A 12,910-nucleotide genomic window follows, 5' to 3' on the forward strand; every position below is an offset into this window, starting at 1 on the left:
AAGCTGAGAAGCAACAACTCATTCCAGGACCTTGGAGAGGAAGGGGAGGTTGGAGATGGAGCAGTAGTTTGAGAGAAGGGTCCAGGGAGGGGATTTTTAAGGATAGGAATGACGATGGCTGTTTTTAATGGGGTGGGAACAGTACCATAGGACAGGGAGAGGTTTATGATGTCTGTGAATAGAAGGGCAAGGGGGTGGAGCTGGAAGTTAATGAAAGGGGTAGGGATGGGGTCGAGGGAGTAGGTGGTTGGTTTCATGTGGGTTATGGTGATGATGAGAGAGGAGGGGGAGAGAAGTTCAAAGTTGTGGAGGGAGGGATGGCAAGGGGCTGCGGTGTGAGCACCCTGACCATTTCCCCCCTCCTCTCTCCCTCCCTTCCCTCCCCTCACCATTTCCCCCCTGCTCGGGTCATGACCCAACTGTGCAGCGCCTTGGGACGTCCTCCTGACGTGAAAGGCGCTCTATAAATGGAATCTTGTTGTTGTTGTTGTTGTTGTTGAGGGGGAGATGGGGAATATGGGGAGGGGGTGGTAGATGGAAGGGCAGAGGCAGCTGAGCGGATCCCCTCATCTTTGGTTTTGAGTAAGTCCAGCATCTCCTCGCAGTTGGCATTGGAGGAGAGGGTGGGCGGAGGAGCCAGTTTGTGATGGAGAAGTGGAGTTGTCCTTGGCCTCCCAAGATTGTCTTGGAGTAGAACGACAAGTTAGTGGAGGCGAGGGCGGAGTGGTAAGATTTGATAAGGTCCAGCCAGATCTGCTGATGGACCTTTAAGTTGGATTTGAGCCAGGTGCGCTCAGCGGCACACACCTGAGCCTTAAGGGTAGATGAAGCCCCGGTAAATAGCTGCAAAAAGCCTGTTCCAAACTTATCTTGTAAATTAACTACAATTTAATTAAGATTCAGGCTACATTTTGGGTATAATGTGGTGTCTGTCCTGTAGCTTAGTGGTTAGAGCACTCGCCTCACAAGTGAGAGACCTGGGTTCAAATCCCAGCAGGGAGAAATGTTGGGCAAGTTTCCTTACTCCACACGCCTCTGTTTGCTTAACAGGAAGTAGGAACCCGGTTGTTAGTCGATTGGCGAATCGCTTTCTAAAAAAAATTGATCACTTCAATCCACGACTGTTTGTGAGACGCTGCTGTGCGCAATTGGCTGCTGCATTTCACCCACAAAATAGTCAATCCACTTTACTGTGAAACGCTTTGACACGTCTCGAACACGGGATAAGGCGCTGTATCAAATGCAAGGATTATTATTATCTATAATTTGATTAAATGGATAGGAAAGTGCAGTTTCTCTATTGGGTGATTAGACCATAAAAAACACACCAATTACATCATTGGGGTAATAAGCCTAATTCAGGGCAGGGCTCAATACCCATAAAAGAACCAACTCCATGTACTTAGGGTTGCTATTTATTTTACTCGGTGACATCAAAAGGTACGTGCCCTGACTATTGATTAGGAGTAGTCCTCCAGGTCAGGGATTGGTTCTTTGTGTGTTTTACATTAACTTCATTACAAGTGGCTGCTAGCCTGTTTAAGTGTGATTAATGTTTGTTATTTCAATAGCTGTGAAGCGCTTTGAGACATCTCAATGATGTGATGAGGGGCTATATCAAATGGAGGATTATTATTAATATGAGGATAGACCCAGGTCATCACCTAAACTCTTATTGATTATAATTCTGCTTGAAATAACTACTTGCAGCTTGTTCCACATCATAATTACCCTTTTGTGAAACAAACTATTCCAAGGTATCACAAGGCATGTGCATTAACAAAAGAACCACAGAGAAAGTATCTTGTTTCATACTGGATTTTAATCAAGATTTTTTTTTACAATAAATTAACCTGCTGAAGCAGTCTGTAAACAGCACATAATACTGCACAACCAGATAGCCATGAAAAACACTCAACAGAGCACCACACAACTAAAATAATCACTTGTACTAGTGAAATGCTACTAATTGCACAATCAACAGGTCTCTCTTTCTGTGTCAAACCCTTAGTGAAGCACCTGTATTTCATTACCCTCAGACTCGTTCCTCGTGAACCAACTCATGACTTCAGGATTAGCTTCAGAAGTTGAGATACAATTTTGCAATGAATTTTTTTAAAAAAAGGGCTTCAAACCAGGCCCTTAGCCAGAATGGGACCCTTTGGGGTGAGAAATTCCTCTTATTGGCTGTGTGCGAGACCTTGTGTGCTTGTGAAAGGAGGGCCAATCCCATTCTAATCGCACGCACCAAAGCTAATCGGCACTGCTCATAGTGAGTGGCAAGACAGTTCATCTCCTTCAGCACAAAGAGAGGTGAATGGTGAAAGGATACACTGAACATGTGTGTGATAAGTGGTTCTGTAGATCCCTGCACAGGATGTAAATTCATGATATACATGCATGATATACATGATGTACAACAAACTCCTTATAACTTGTCACTCCAAGTGAAAAGAGCTCAGTGATGAGTTATCAGGAGCGGTCAGTTAGGCAGATGGGTAATAAATAACAATTGGGTTACTAAATCCACCGCTGTTTGTGGGGCACTGCTCTGCGAAATTGGCTGCCGCTTTTCACCCACAAAGTATAGTCAATTCACTTTACAGTGTATCCTGTGAAGCGCTTTGAGATGTCTAGAAGACGTAATAAGACGCCATAGAAAATCAAGGATCATATATATATACACACACACACATATACACACACACTAATAAATGCGGCTGAAGTAATGGCAGCATGATGATGTAAGTTGTTGTGAGTGACAAGTTAAGCCGGGGTCATGTTATCAGGAATTTACAACCTGTATCAAATGATCATCTGGACACAGTGATTGACAAAGTCTCATTGACCGACCAGACTGTGCATATGCAAGATTTTTTTTTAATTCAGTCTCTGTTTGCCATTTTCCTCAAATCCTGAAAACAAATCTGGCTTCCAAAATGAACATTAAATTGGAAGAATTTCCCCACGATTCTGCACAATCTTGTTTCACCACAAAATATAGTCATTCCACTTTACAATATATTCTGTGAAGTGCTTTGACACATTTCGAAGACGTGATAAGCTGCTATATTAAATGCAAGGATTATTATTATTATCTCACATTTTAAGACGAAATAGACGTGCAGGTTGAGACTGGGTGAAATTCAGGCATTTACTGTCAAAATCAGTTAAGACTCCCTCAATACAGGCAAAAACCTAATTGGAAATTGTTCCTTTTTTGAAATGAAGAATACATTCCTTCCGGCCTAACCATTGATAGCTTTTACATATAATAAACAGAATCCTGATTTTGATCAATGTGGCAGCGACTGTGGATTACAAAGACAGCAATGTGCAGTCTGCAGCATTAGGTTGAGCTTTCCCTTTGCTGGTTATAATAATAATAATCCTTGCATTTGATATATATAGCGCCTTATCACGTCTTCGAGAAGTCTCAAAGCGCTTCACAGCTGTAATACTATAAAGTGGACTGACTTTGTGGGCGAAAGGTGGCAGCCAGTTACACACATCAGTGTCCCACAACAGTTGTGGATTGAGTGACCAAATTATTATTGTTTTATTTATTGTGGGGTGGGGAAAGGGGGTTCTTTCTAAACTTTGGTTGTACTGGTAAAAAAAGCATCTTATAAGCTCGCATGCCATATTGACAGCATGTTGACCTAAGTGCTAGTGACAAATTAAGCTACCATCTCCTGTGCTGATTAGTTTCAGACACAGGTCACAGCAATTCAGTGCTTGTACAGCCCAGGAAATCATCACTGCTGGTCGGGTAAGCAATGACATGATGATTCATAAACAATCGCAATCACACAGATCAAGGTAATATAATACTAATCTTTGCATTTGATATAGCGCCTTATAATCTCTTTTGAGGTGTCTCAAAGTGCTTCACAGGATATACTGTAAAGTGAATTGACTGTATATTCTGTGGGCGAAACACCGCAGCTAATTGCACGCAGCAGCATCCCACAAACAGTCGTGGATTAAGTGACCAAATTATTATTATTTTCTTCTACTTGAGGCAAACTGGAGTCACTTCAAATCAACGGCCAGATCGTGTCAGTGCCGGAGGCCACACTAGGGTGTATCGAGGGAGGCCGTAGATTGAAATCAGCAACAACTTAATGGCAAATGATCTCCATTACCCCTGGAAAAGCGATCTGTCAATCAACTAACAATCGGGCTCCTATTTTCTGCTAGGTAAATACAGAGGGGTGTGGAGACTTGCCCAACGTTTTGCCCTGTTCTGCCCGGGAAATCAAACCCAGGGTCCCCTCACTTGTGAGGCGAGTGCTCTAATCACTGAGCAACAGGAAATGGTTCTCCCAATCAATCAATGTGTGATTTATGGCTGGAGCTGCTCTCCCGGCTGCTCAAGCTAATCCCAAACTGTTGCGGGGATGGTTTTAGACCTGGCCCACCATTGAGTGATGCTGTAAAACCAATGGTTACTCTACACAAAGCTAACCACAGCTGACAGGGTAAGGCCTAGGAAATACAGTGTCTCATAGGAAAATGGTTTGAAGTATAATCAGTAAATCATTAAAATTAATTAGGAACGATATTGATTTATTTATCAATCAGCATGCAAGAACGGTACACCACTTGAAGGTCCATTTAAACTCATTTCTAAAAATCCAACATTAATTCCAATATTGCCCTTAAGGTTCTATAGTAACGTGATTCTGTGTAGGTAAATTGGATGATATTGAGTGGCTTTTGATGTTTAATATATCCCAGTGAGAGTTTACTCCATCTTTTGTTGATTCTCCTCAGCGGGATCAGGCAGGAGACAATGGTTAGAGAGTAACTTATTATCAAGTATAAATTACAATAGGAGGAGCTCCCAGTGCAATTTTAATAATAATCCTTGCATTTGATGCAGCGCCTTATCAGGTCTTTGAACCGTCTCAAAGCGCTTCATAGAATATACTGTAAAGTGAATTTACTGTATATTTTGTGGGCGAAACGCGGCAGCCAATTGCGCACAACAGTGTCCCACAAACAGTCAGGGATTGAGTGATCACATTATTATTATTAATCATTATTCTTTTTTGGAAGGGATTATTACCGCCGGAAAAGTGATCCTCTTTTTATGATTGAAACTTGCTGATAAGCCTCTCAGCTAAGTTCACTCATTAAAAGGGCAGCGATGATCAAAAGTGGTGGTTTTAGTTTGGGTTTCCACTGGCGGCCAGTGTGGGAGGTCAGAGAGCGCACGCTAACACTGTGAGACTCTGGAGTTGGGAGAATCCACCCAAACGACACTCTCTTCAGGCAACTTTAGTACTTTGCCTCACTCTTCAGTTTGAATGTTTTAGACTTAATGTTACCTGTCTGTTCTGTTACGTGATAACAGCGAGACATTAACAGCTTAGACAGTGAGCACAGTTTTCCCTGTGGGTCCCAATCAGTATCAAGCGTAACAATAAACTAGAAAACATCAGAATCAAAGGCTCAGGCATCCAATTCGCTTGATTCAAACAAACCATTTCCTAAGCAATAAATTGAAGCTTTCGCAACAATGGCTCGATGGCAGTGATTTAAAGCCAATCAAATGTTGGAATGTATTAAAAAGGTCAGTACTGAGCCAAAATAGTGGGGAATAATCCTACCTCTTTATAAATGAAGACAGAGCAGGGAATGGCATTATTAGTGAGCTAGAGTTACGCTGTTGAAATAGAAAAAAAACAAATACAAATCAAATCAGATTGCTTCTCTTCGGTGGATTTCAGTGTTAGGACTGTGCTGATCACATTGCTATCACATATATTACAACATAAAGCATGATGGAGAGGATGAAACGTTACAGAAAGGGTGATGTTTCCTTTTCACTATAATAAATACTTTTTTTTGCCCATCTTCCAGTGGCCTCTTCTGTGGTTGAGGAGTTGCCGTGTGTCGGTCAGGTTGTGAGGCTGAAGGAGAGAGAGAGACCCTGGTGAGGCTGAGAGCCCCCCATCACTGAGTCAGCGCCTGTGTGATATCCTTCACCAGCATTGTACCGATCACCATCTTCTCACAGTTCACCGTCAGCTGAGCAGCGCTGTTCTCCTTGGACACCACAGTGACAAGCACCAGGCTCTTACCACTCACAGTCCTCGCCGCAAATCTAGGAGAAAAGGACAGAGAAGGACAATCACTGTGAGATTCTGTGCTTCACTGCGATTGAAGGGGGGAAATTCAGAACAAATCACTACTTCAGGGAGTCAAAGAAAACTTATCGAACAGGCTCCCCCAGGGAGACAGACGGTGGAGGCAGAAAACATTGTTTGTTTCAAGAACAATTTAGATAATTTCTACTAGAAAATAATATCTGGGGATACAGTTTGGGACACGACATGTCAGTGACTGCCAGGATGCTGGAAGCTAAACTAAATGTACCTTGGTCTTTTTTCGCCAGCAAATTCTTATGTTCTTAAATAACGGACCAAATGCAAAGTGCTTCACGTGGGGACAAGAAATCTATTGGGGTACTGTGACTTAAATGGAAAGAAAATCATCTGTGTGGAAAATGAGAAGGACCTGAGGGTCAGGATTGACAATAAACTGAAGCTTTCCCAACAGCGCTTGGGGGGCAGTGAGGAAAGCAAACCAGATATTAGGATATATTAAAAGGGCGAATATCGAGCCTAAATAGTGGGGTAATCCTGCCACTTTACAAATTATTGTTGCGACCGCCCTTAGAATACTGTGCAGTTCTGGTCACCACAATACAAAAAGGATATTGCAGCGATTAAGAAGATCCAGAGGAGGGCAACCAGAATGATTGGGGAGATGGAGGGACTGGGGTATGAGGAGCGATTAGACAAACCGGGCATGTTCTTACTGGAGAAGAGAAAGTTGAGAGGTATCGTGATTGCTGTTTTCAAGATTCTAAAGGGACCAGATAATCTAGACCATGACGAGCTGTTTCATCTTGTCCAGAACAGAGGACTGCGATTGAAGGGCGGGGGAAATTATAAACTAATCAACTTCAGTGAGCAAGTGGTAAACGTATGGAACAAGTGGTTAACTTATGGAACAGGGAGGCGGTTGGAATCAGAAAGTGTTGATTCATTCAAACGCAAATTAGATAAGATTTCCTTCAGAAAATAATATTTTGTATATGAGTAATTTGAGTCGTGATGACAACAACAAAATTACATTTGTACGGCACCTTTCACGTCGGGAGGACATCCCAAATGACGTATGGCAAGGGGGAGAATAAATTCAAAACTAATCTGCAGAAATGTTATTTTGAGAGTGTTTGGGAGAAACAGGCAACTTTGGATCCTAGGTTCCCAAAGCTCTCCCCCACTGGCGGGTTTCCCTGGCCTCATGCCTGAGGCTGTTGCAGACTAATCAATAGAGATCAACAGACATTGATGTTGCCATGATTAGTCAGTATTATTGTAGCAAGCCACTGGATGGCGAGATGGACATTGGTCTCCTTTCATCAGAAACCAATATAAATAAATCACTTTGTAAATATGGGAGTCTTGGCCATAAAAGCAGCAACTTTTTTTTATATGTGTATATATAGTGGCATTGACACAAAAGCTAGGGAGCGACGTTCGATTTCTATAGGACCTTAGTTAGGCTGCATTTGAAGCACTTTGTGCAGTTCTGGAAATTGTATTACACAAAGGAATCCCAAAGCGTAGTGGTTAGAGCACTCACCTCGCAAGCGAGAGGACCCAGGTTCGATTCCCATGTGGGGCGAAACCTTAGGCAAGTTTCCTTACTCCACATGCCTGGTACCCAGCAGTAACCGGTTGTTAGTTGACTGGTGGATCACTTTCCAAGGGATTAATGGTTTGTGCCAGTGCGGTTAGGAAGTGGTCTGGTTTTCTGGACGATTCCCTGACACCCGGCTACCCTGCTGCTATAGCGAGGTCACTGTGTGAGCAACAGCTTCTACAATGTAAACAAATCCACCCTCAGGTGTTCACGTTGTGTGAATGGCCAACTTCGGATACAAAGGGCAACTGTTATTACACAAAGGAGATTCTGATCTGGAGGGTCGGTTCCCATAATAATAATCCTTGTATTTGATATAGCGCTTTTCACGTCTTCTCAACATCTCAAAGCGCTTCACAGAATAGACTGTAAAGTGAATTGACTATATATTTATGGGTGAAACGCGGCAGCCAATTGAGCACAGCAGCGTCCCACAAACAGTCGTGGATTGAAGTGACCAAGTGTTATTGCTTTTTTTTCTTGAGGGATTATTATTAGGTGTGTGGAGTAAGGAAACTTGCCCAAGGTTTCGCCCTGAACTGCTGGGAATCGAACCCAGGTTTCTCGCTTGCCAGGCGAGTGAGTGCTCTAACCATTGAGTTACAGGACTCCACAATGAGAGTCCACAAGGACTCCACAAGGACTTTCATAGATGAGAGCCACATTGCATTATTGTAAAATGTGCCCAACAGGAGAAATAAATCACTGTGAATATGAGAAATCACATTACTTTTTAAACATTATCTTACAAAATACAGTCAATTCACTTTACAGTATATTCTGTGACGCGCTATATCAAATGCCAGGATTATTATTATTATTCAAATTTATTTATTTATCTCTTTAACTTCTAGCATTAAATTAAATCAATATTGTGTGGGATTATTGTGGAGCACTGTATAGCATTATGTTTGTGGGATGCTGCTGTGCGCAATTGGCTGCTCTGTATCAAATGCAAGGATTATTATTATTTTATGTATATTTAACATTAACTGGAATTGCACAAAAGCATCAGATCTCTCATTATATAATCGTCAAAAGTCTTCAATTTATGACCAGAAAATAATAAATTGCAGTAAGTGCTTCCTATTTTTTATATTCACGATATTATTTTAATTAAGTTTCTTTCGATTTGTGTCTACCCGTGTCTCGATAGGCCACACACAATAACTGATGCTGATCTCATATCGAGATTAATTGGGTATTGTTTAGTTTAACACAACACGCTCAATACATCTTTTATTATCATTGTATCCTTTTAATTTCATTAATGTTCGAGTAGCACTGAACGCAGACCTTTTAATAATATGCATCATGTGATATGAACTGTCTTTTGAGTGTGGCTGGTGACAACTGGTACAATTTTGGACACCCTCTGGATGGAGATTTCATCATCAAATTGATAAGGTCTCAACGTCACTTAATCAGAATTCCTAAACCGTGGATAATAATAGTTAATCCTTGCATTTGATATAATGTCTTCCAGGTCAGGAGGACTTCTGAAAGTGCTTCACGGAGAATACCGTGAAGTGTAGTGACTGCATTTTGTGGGTGAACACAATTTGTACACAGCATTGTCCCACAAACAGCCGTGAAGTGAATGATTCATTTTATTTGGGGGATTGTTAGCCAGAACCAGGGAGAAACTCCCTTCTCTTTTCGAATAGTGACAAGGGATCTTTAACGTCCACCTGAACAGGCAGACGGGACCTCGGTTTAAGCTCCCATCTGAAAGATGGCGACTCAAATGACAATACAACAGCAACAACAACAACTTGAATTTATATGGTGGCTTTCACGCTGGGTAGTGTCTCGGTGTGCTCCACCAGCACTGTACTAATCGCTCCGAGACGTTGTCCTGTGTGCAGGTCACTGTATAAACATGAGCTGTTGTTACACAGGAGTGTTAGCTCTGGAAAACAAAACGCAAAATACTGCAGACGCTGGAAATCTGAAACAAAAACAGAAGTCTCCGGGAACACTCAGCGGGTCAGGCAGCAGCTATGGAGAGTATTTCCAGCGATTTCTGTTTTTCTGTCAGCTCAGGATCCTGACTTGAGGCTCGAATTCACAATTTCCTGATTGAGAGACGAGAATGTTACTGACCGAGTCAAGCTACCCCGTCCAATTACCAGACAATCGATACAGAAAGAGCTGGTGCGGAAATTCTGGAAACATAACGTCCTCTACAACTTGACGCAACACGAAACATAAAGGTAATGTCATTTGCTCGGTACAAAGTATTGAGTGCAGATCATCCCTTTTCAAAGTTATTGATGCGTATCAAATACGTCTCGATTTCGAATGTCAGTTGACTGTGAGGTTACTTCACGTGACTTGTTTACCTGTATTCGTTGTTGAAGCCACAGGGCACCCGTCCGAGGTTAGCCACGGCAATCACTCTCTGCACAATGGCCAGGTCACTCTGACACTTCGCAGCCAGGGTCAGTTTCTCACTAATCTCGTTCATTCCCATCAATTTCCCTTGGAAGAGTTTCAGAGAGAAGAGAGGACAGTAAGAGCACGGCTAAACCCACACTGCTGCATCCTTCCCTGGCCTAAACCCAGCGCAGCGAGGGTGAGGTGGTGGAGGGGGGACGGGGTGTGGCTTTCAGGAGGATGGAATCGAGCTTGGGGTTTTCCCAAACAAAGCAGAGAAACTGGAGGGTGAGTTTAGTCGCTCGTTCCCATGTTCTCCTCCATCACATGCTGTTCGACAGACAAGATGGTGGGTGATGCAGATCACCTGACTTCCAATCCCATAGCAGTGCTGTGTACTGGGCTGGTGGGAGATGGATGAGAACCTGGCTGTGATGGGTGTTCAATGTGGTTGAAGGGGAAACACCACTTGAGTGAGCGAGTAGGAAACTTATTGCACAGGCTGCCTCGGGAGACAGACAGACAGACGGTGGAGGCAGAAAATGTTGTTCGTTTCAAGAACAAATTAGATCGATTTCTGCTAGAAAATAATATCTGGGGATATCTGGCGTGTATAGTTTGGGACACGACATGTCAGTGACTATCAGGATGGGGAAGGGAACTAGATGGACCCTGGTTTTCTCTCACCAGCAAATTCTCATGTTGTTATGTCTGTGGTGAGGAGGAGCTTGGCTTCCCCAGGAGGCAGCTCAGCGCAGATCAGGGTTTCACCCTCGTCCCAACTCTTCCCTCAACTCTGCCACTGAACACCTTGTGAGACCCCAGGCACTCACTGGCTCACTGAGGGCATCTTCTGATGAGGAATTATTTCCCCCCCCACCCCACCAAAATAAAAGTGCTTCCGTAAAGGACATGTAAAAGGCACGATCGCCATGCCTGGGCAATGAGGACAATCAAAGAGCCACAGATCATATTCTTCACGATGATGCCATGCGCAAAGCAACACAATGATGTTCTCGCTGATGTGAAAGCGCATCATTGCGTCTGGCTGTTTGCCAACCAGACAGCAAAGGTTTGCCAAACGAGCTTGCAATAGTGACTCTGTCCCTTTCAGACTACAAACACGGACCCGGCAATGCTCCCTCACTATAAAGCACGGATGCGACAGACAGATACAGGACAGCAGTGGGGGAGGGTGCGATGTACAACAGGAGCGACATCCACGTGGTCAGACATTCAGTCTTTTGTGCAGCTACTTACCGGCACTGGTATCTAACAGTTGTTCTATGACAGCAAATGGGGAAACAAAGTGAAATGATGTAAAAACCCAACAACTGTGGTCGGATATAAAGCAGCCTCTGAAAACTCCATTCAGCCATCACCAGCGGCACCCACAACCGCAGCTCAACTGGCAAACCCTCCAAACCAACATGATGCCCATAACTTGCCAACTACTGTCAGCTCTAACACAGAGCTCGGGAAATATAATAATTTACCACTTGGGTCAAAAGCACGTCAGGAAGTACTCAGACCTGCCATGAAATGCAATTTCCGCTTCAATGATCTATCAATTTGCATTGTACTCAGAGCAGCATGTTTCATATTTTCCATATTGGTTTCTAACCATGATTCACACTTTGGTGCTAATTGGGATTCAATCCTAGTTTGGTACTCAAAAATGTTGTTGCATTAGGAAGTGGATTGAGACTGCCCAGATTTTACTTAGTACACCGTACTAGCTTCTGTCGGTTAAGGTTCAAAGCCAAGCCTTGGAAATCAAACGACAATATTCTGACGCAAATCAGAGACACGAGGAGCTGTTACCTCCACAGTAAAACTCACATAAGCTGGTCCAGTCTGGATTGTAAGATTTAATTTGACTTTATGTGAAATACGAGACTGCAGATATCCAATTTAATCAGCCATGTACCCTGCGCAGGCTTAATGCACACGTGCACACATGGAGACAGGTAAAGACTACGTTTGCGGTGATTCATGGTGTCCTCACCCGTCACTGCAAGTGCATTTATTGGCAAACGTTAGAATCCCAGGAAATGAAGTTCTTCTACACACCCGACGATGGGTCAAGACTATGTTTCCCGGGAGTCAATGCAGCCGGTCAGTAACAGAGGGTAGGGGAGTGGTATTACAAGTTAGGATGTGGTAAATACAAGTCTGGCAAATAAATCTAAGTGGTTTTAATAGGAAACCGCATAGGACTCGAGTGTACAACTTCATGATTATACAGATAAGACTTGTGCGGGTTTTACTGTATTTCTCCCAAATCACTGCATTACTCAGGCTCCTGCTCTGTACCTTATTAGTTACATACAAGGGCAGGTTCAACACGTACAGAATAAACATACCATCAGCCTGAGCAAGAGCTCAGTGTGACTCACTTCCGCTACGTCTGCTATTAATCCACGACCACGATAAATCAACTTACTAAATGTCCCAAACCACTCAGAGTTAGTGGCAATAATCACAATAATCACCTGGGTTATTTATTTGGCTATAATCACCAATCAATATACTGTAAACCACTGACAGCTGAGAAGCTTTGGGCTGTCAGGTCAGCGTTGCTCAGCTTCCACCTGCTCAGAGAGTTTTCAGAGGCGACTTTGGAGGCTGAAATTTGTGCATTTACCTCGAAACGAGTGCACAGTTGATCAGTAATCAACAGGGGAAGGAGGGAATGTTCAGAGTGAGTCTCCTCTGTTTTTGGAGAACCACACAGCTATAAAGAATTATGACTGGCATCCTTTACTCCCCCTTATTTCTGTTGATTTGTGTATTGATTGTGCTT

At 43.1% G+C, this 12,910-nt stretch overlaps 1 protein-coding gene across 1 annotated transcript in view; it reads right to left on the minus strand.

Annotated features, from left to right (window-relative positions):
• Positions 1-5,055: 5,055 nt before the first annotated feature.
• LOC103188194 (adaptor related protein complex 3 subunit beta 2) overlaps positions 5,056-12,910 on the minus strand; it is a 72,224-nt gene continuing 64,369 nt past the window's right edge. The window contains exons 26-28 of the mRNA XM_042343054.1: positions 11,365-11,388; positions 10,071-10,209; positions 5,056-6,115 (exon numbers count right to left, since the gene is read on the minus strand). Coding sequence (XP_042198988.1) covers positions 5,965-6,115; positions 10,071-10,209; positions 11,365-11,388 — 314 coding nt within the window. The 3' untranslated portion in view covers positions 5,056-5,964. The remainder of the gene's footprint in view (positions 6,116-10,070; positions 10,210-11,364; positions 11,389-12,910) is intronic.

Source organism: Callorhinchus milii, unplaced genomic scaffold (assembly GCF_018977255.1).
Source record: "Callorhinchus milii isolate IMCB2004 unplaced genomic scaffold, IMCB_Cmil_1.0 Scaffold22, whole genome shotgun sequence".
NCBI lineage: Eukaryota > Metazoa > Chordata > Chondrichthyes > Chimaeriformes > Callorhinchidae > Callorhinchus > Callorhinchus milii.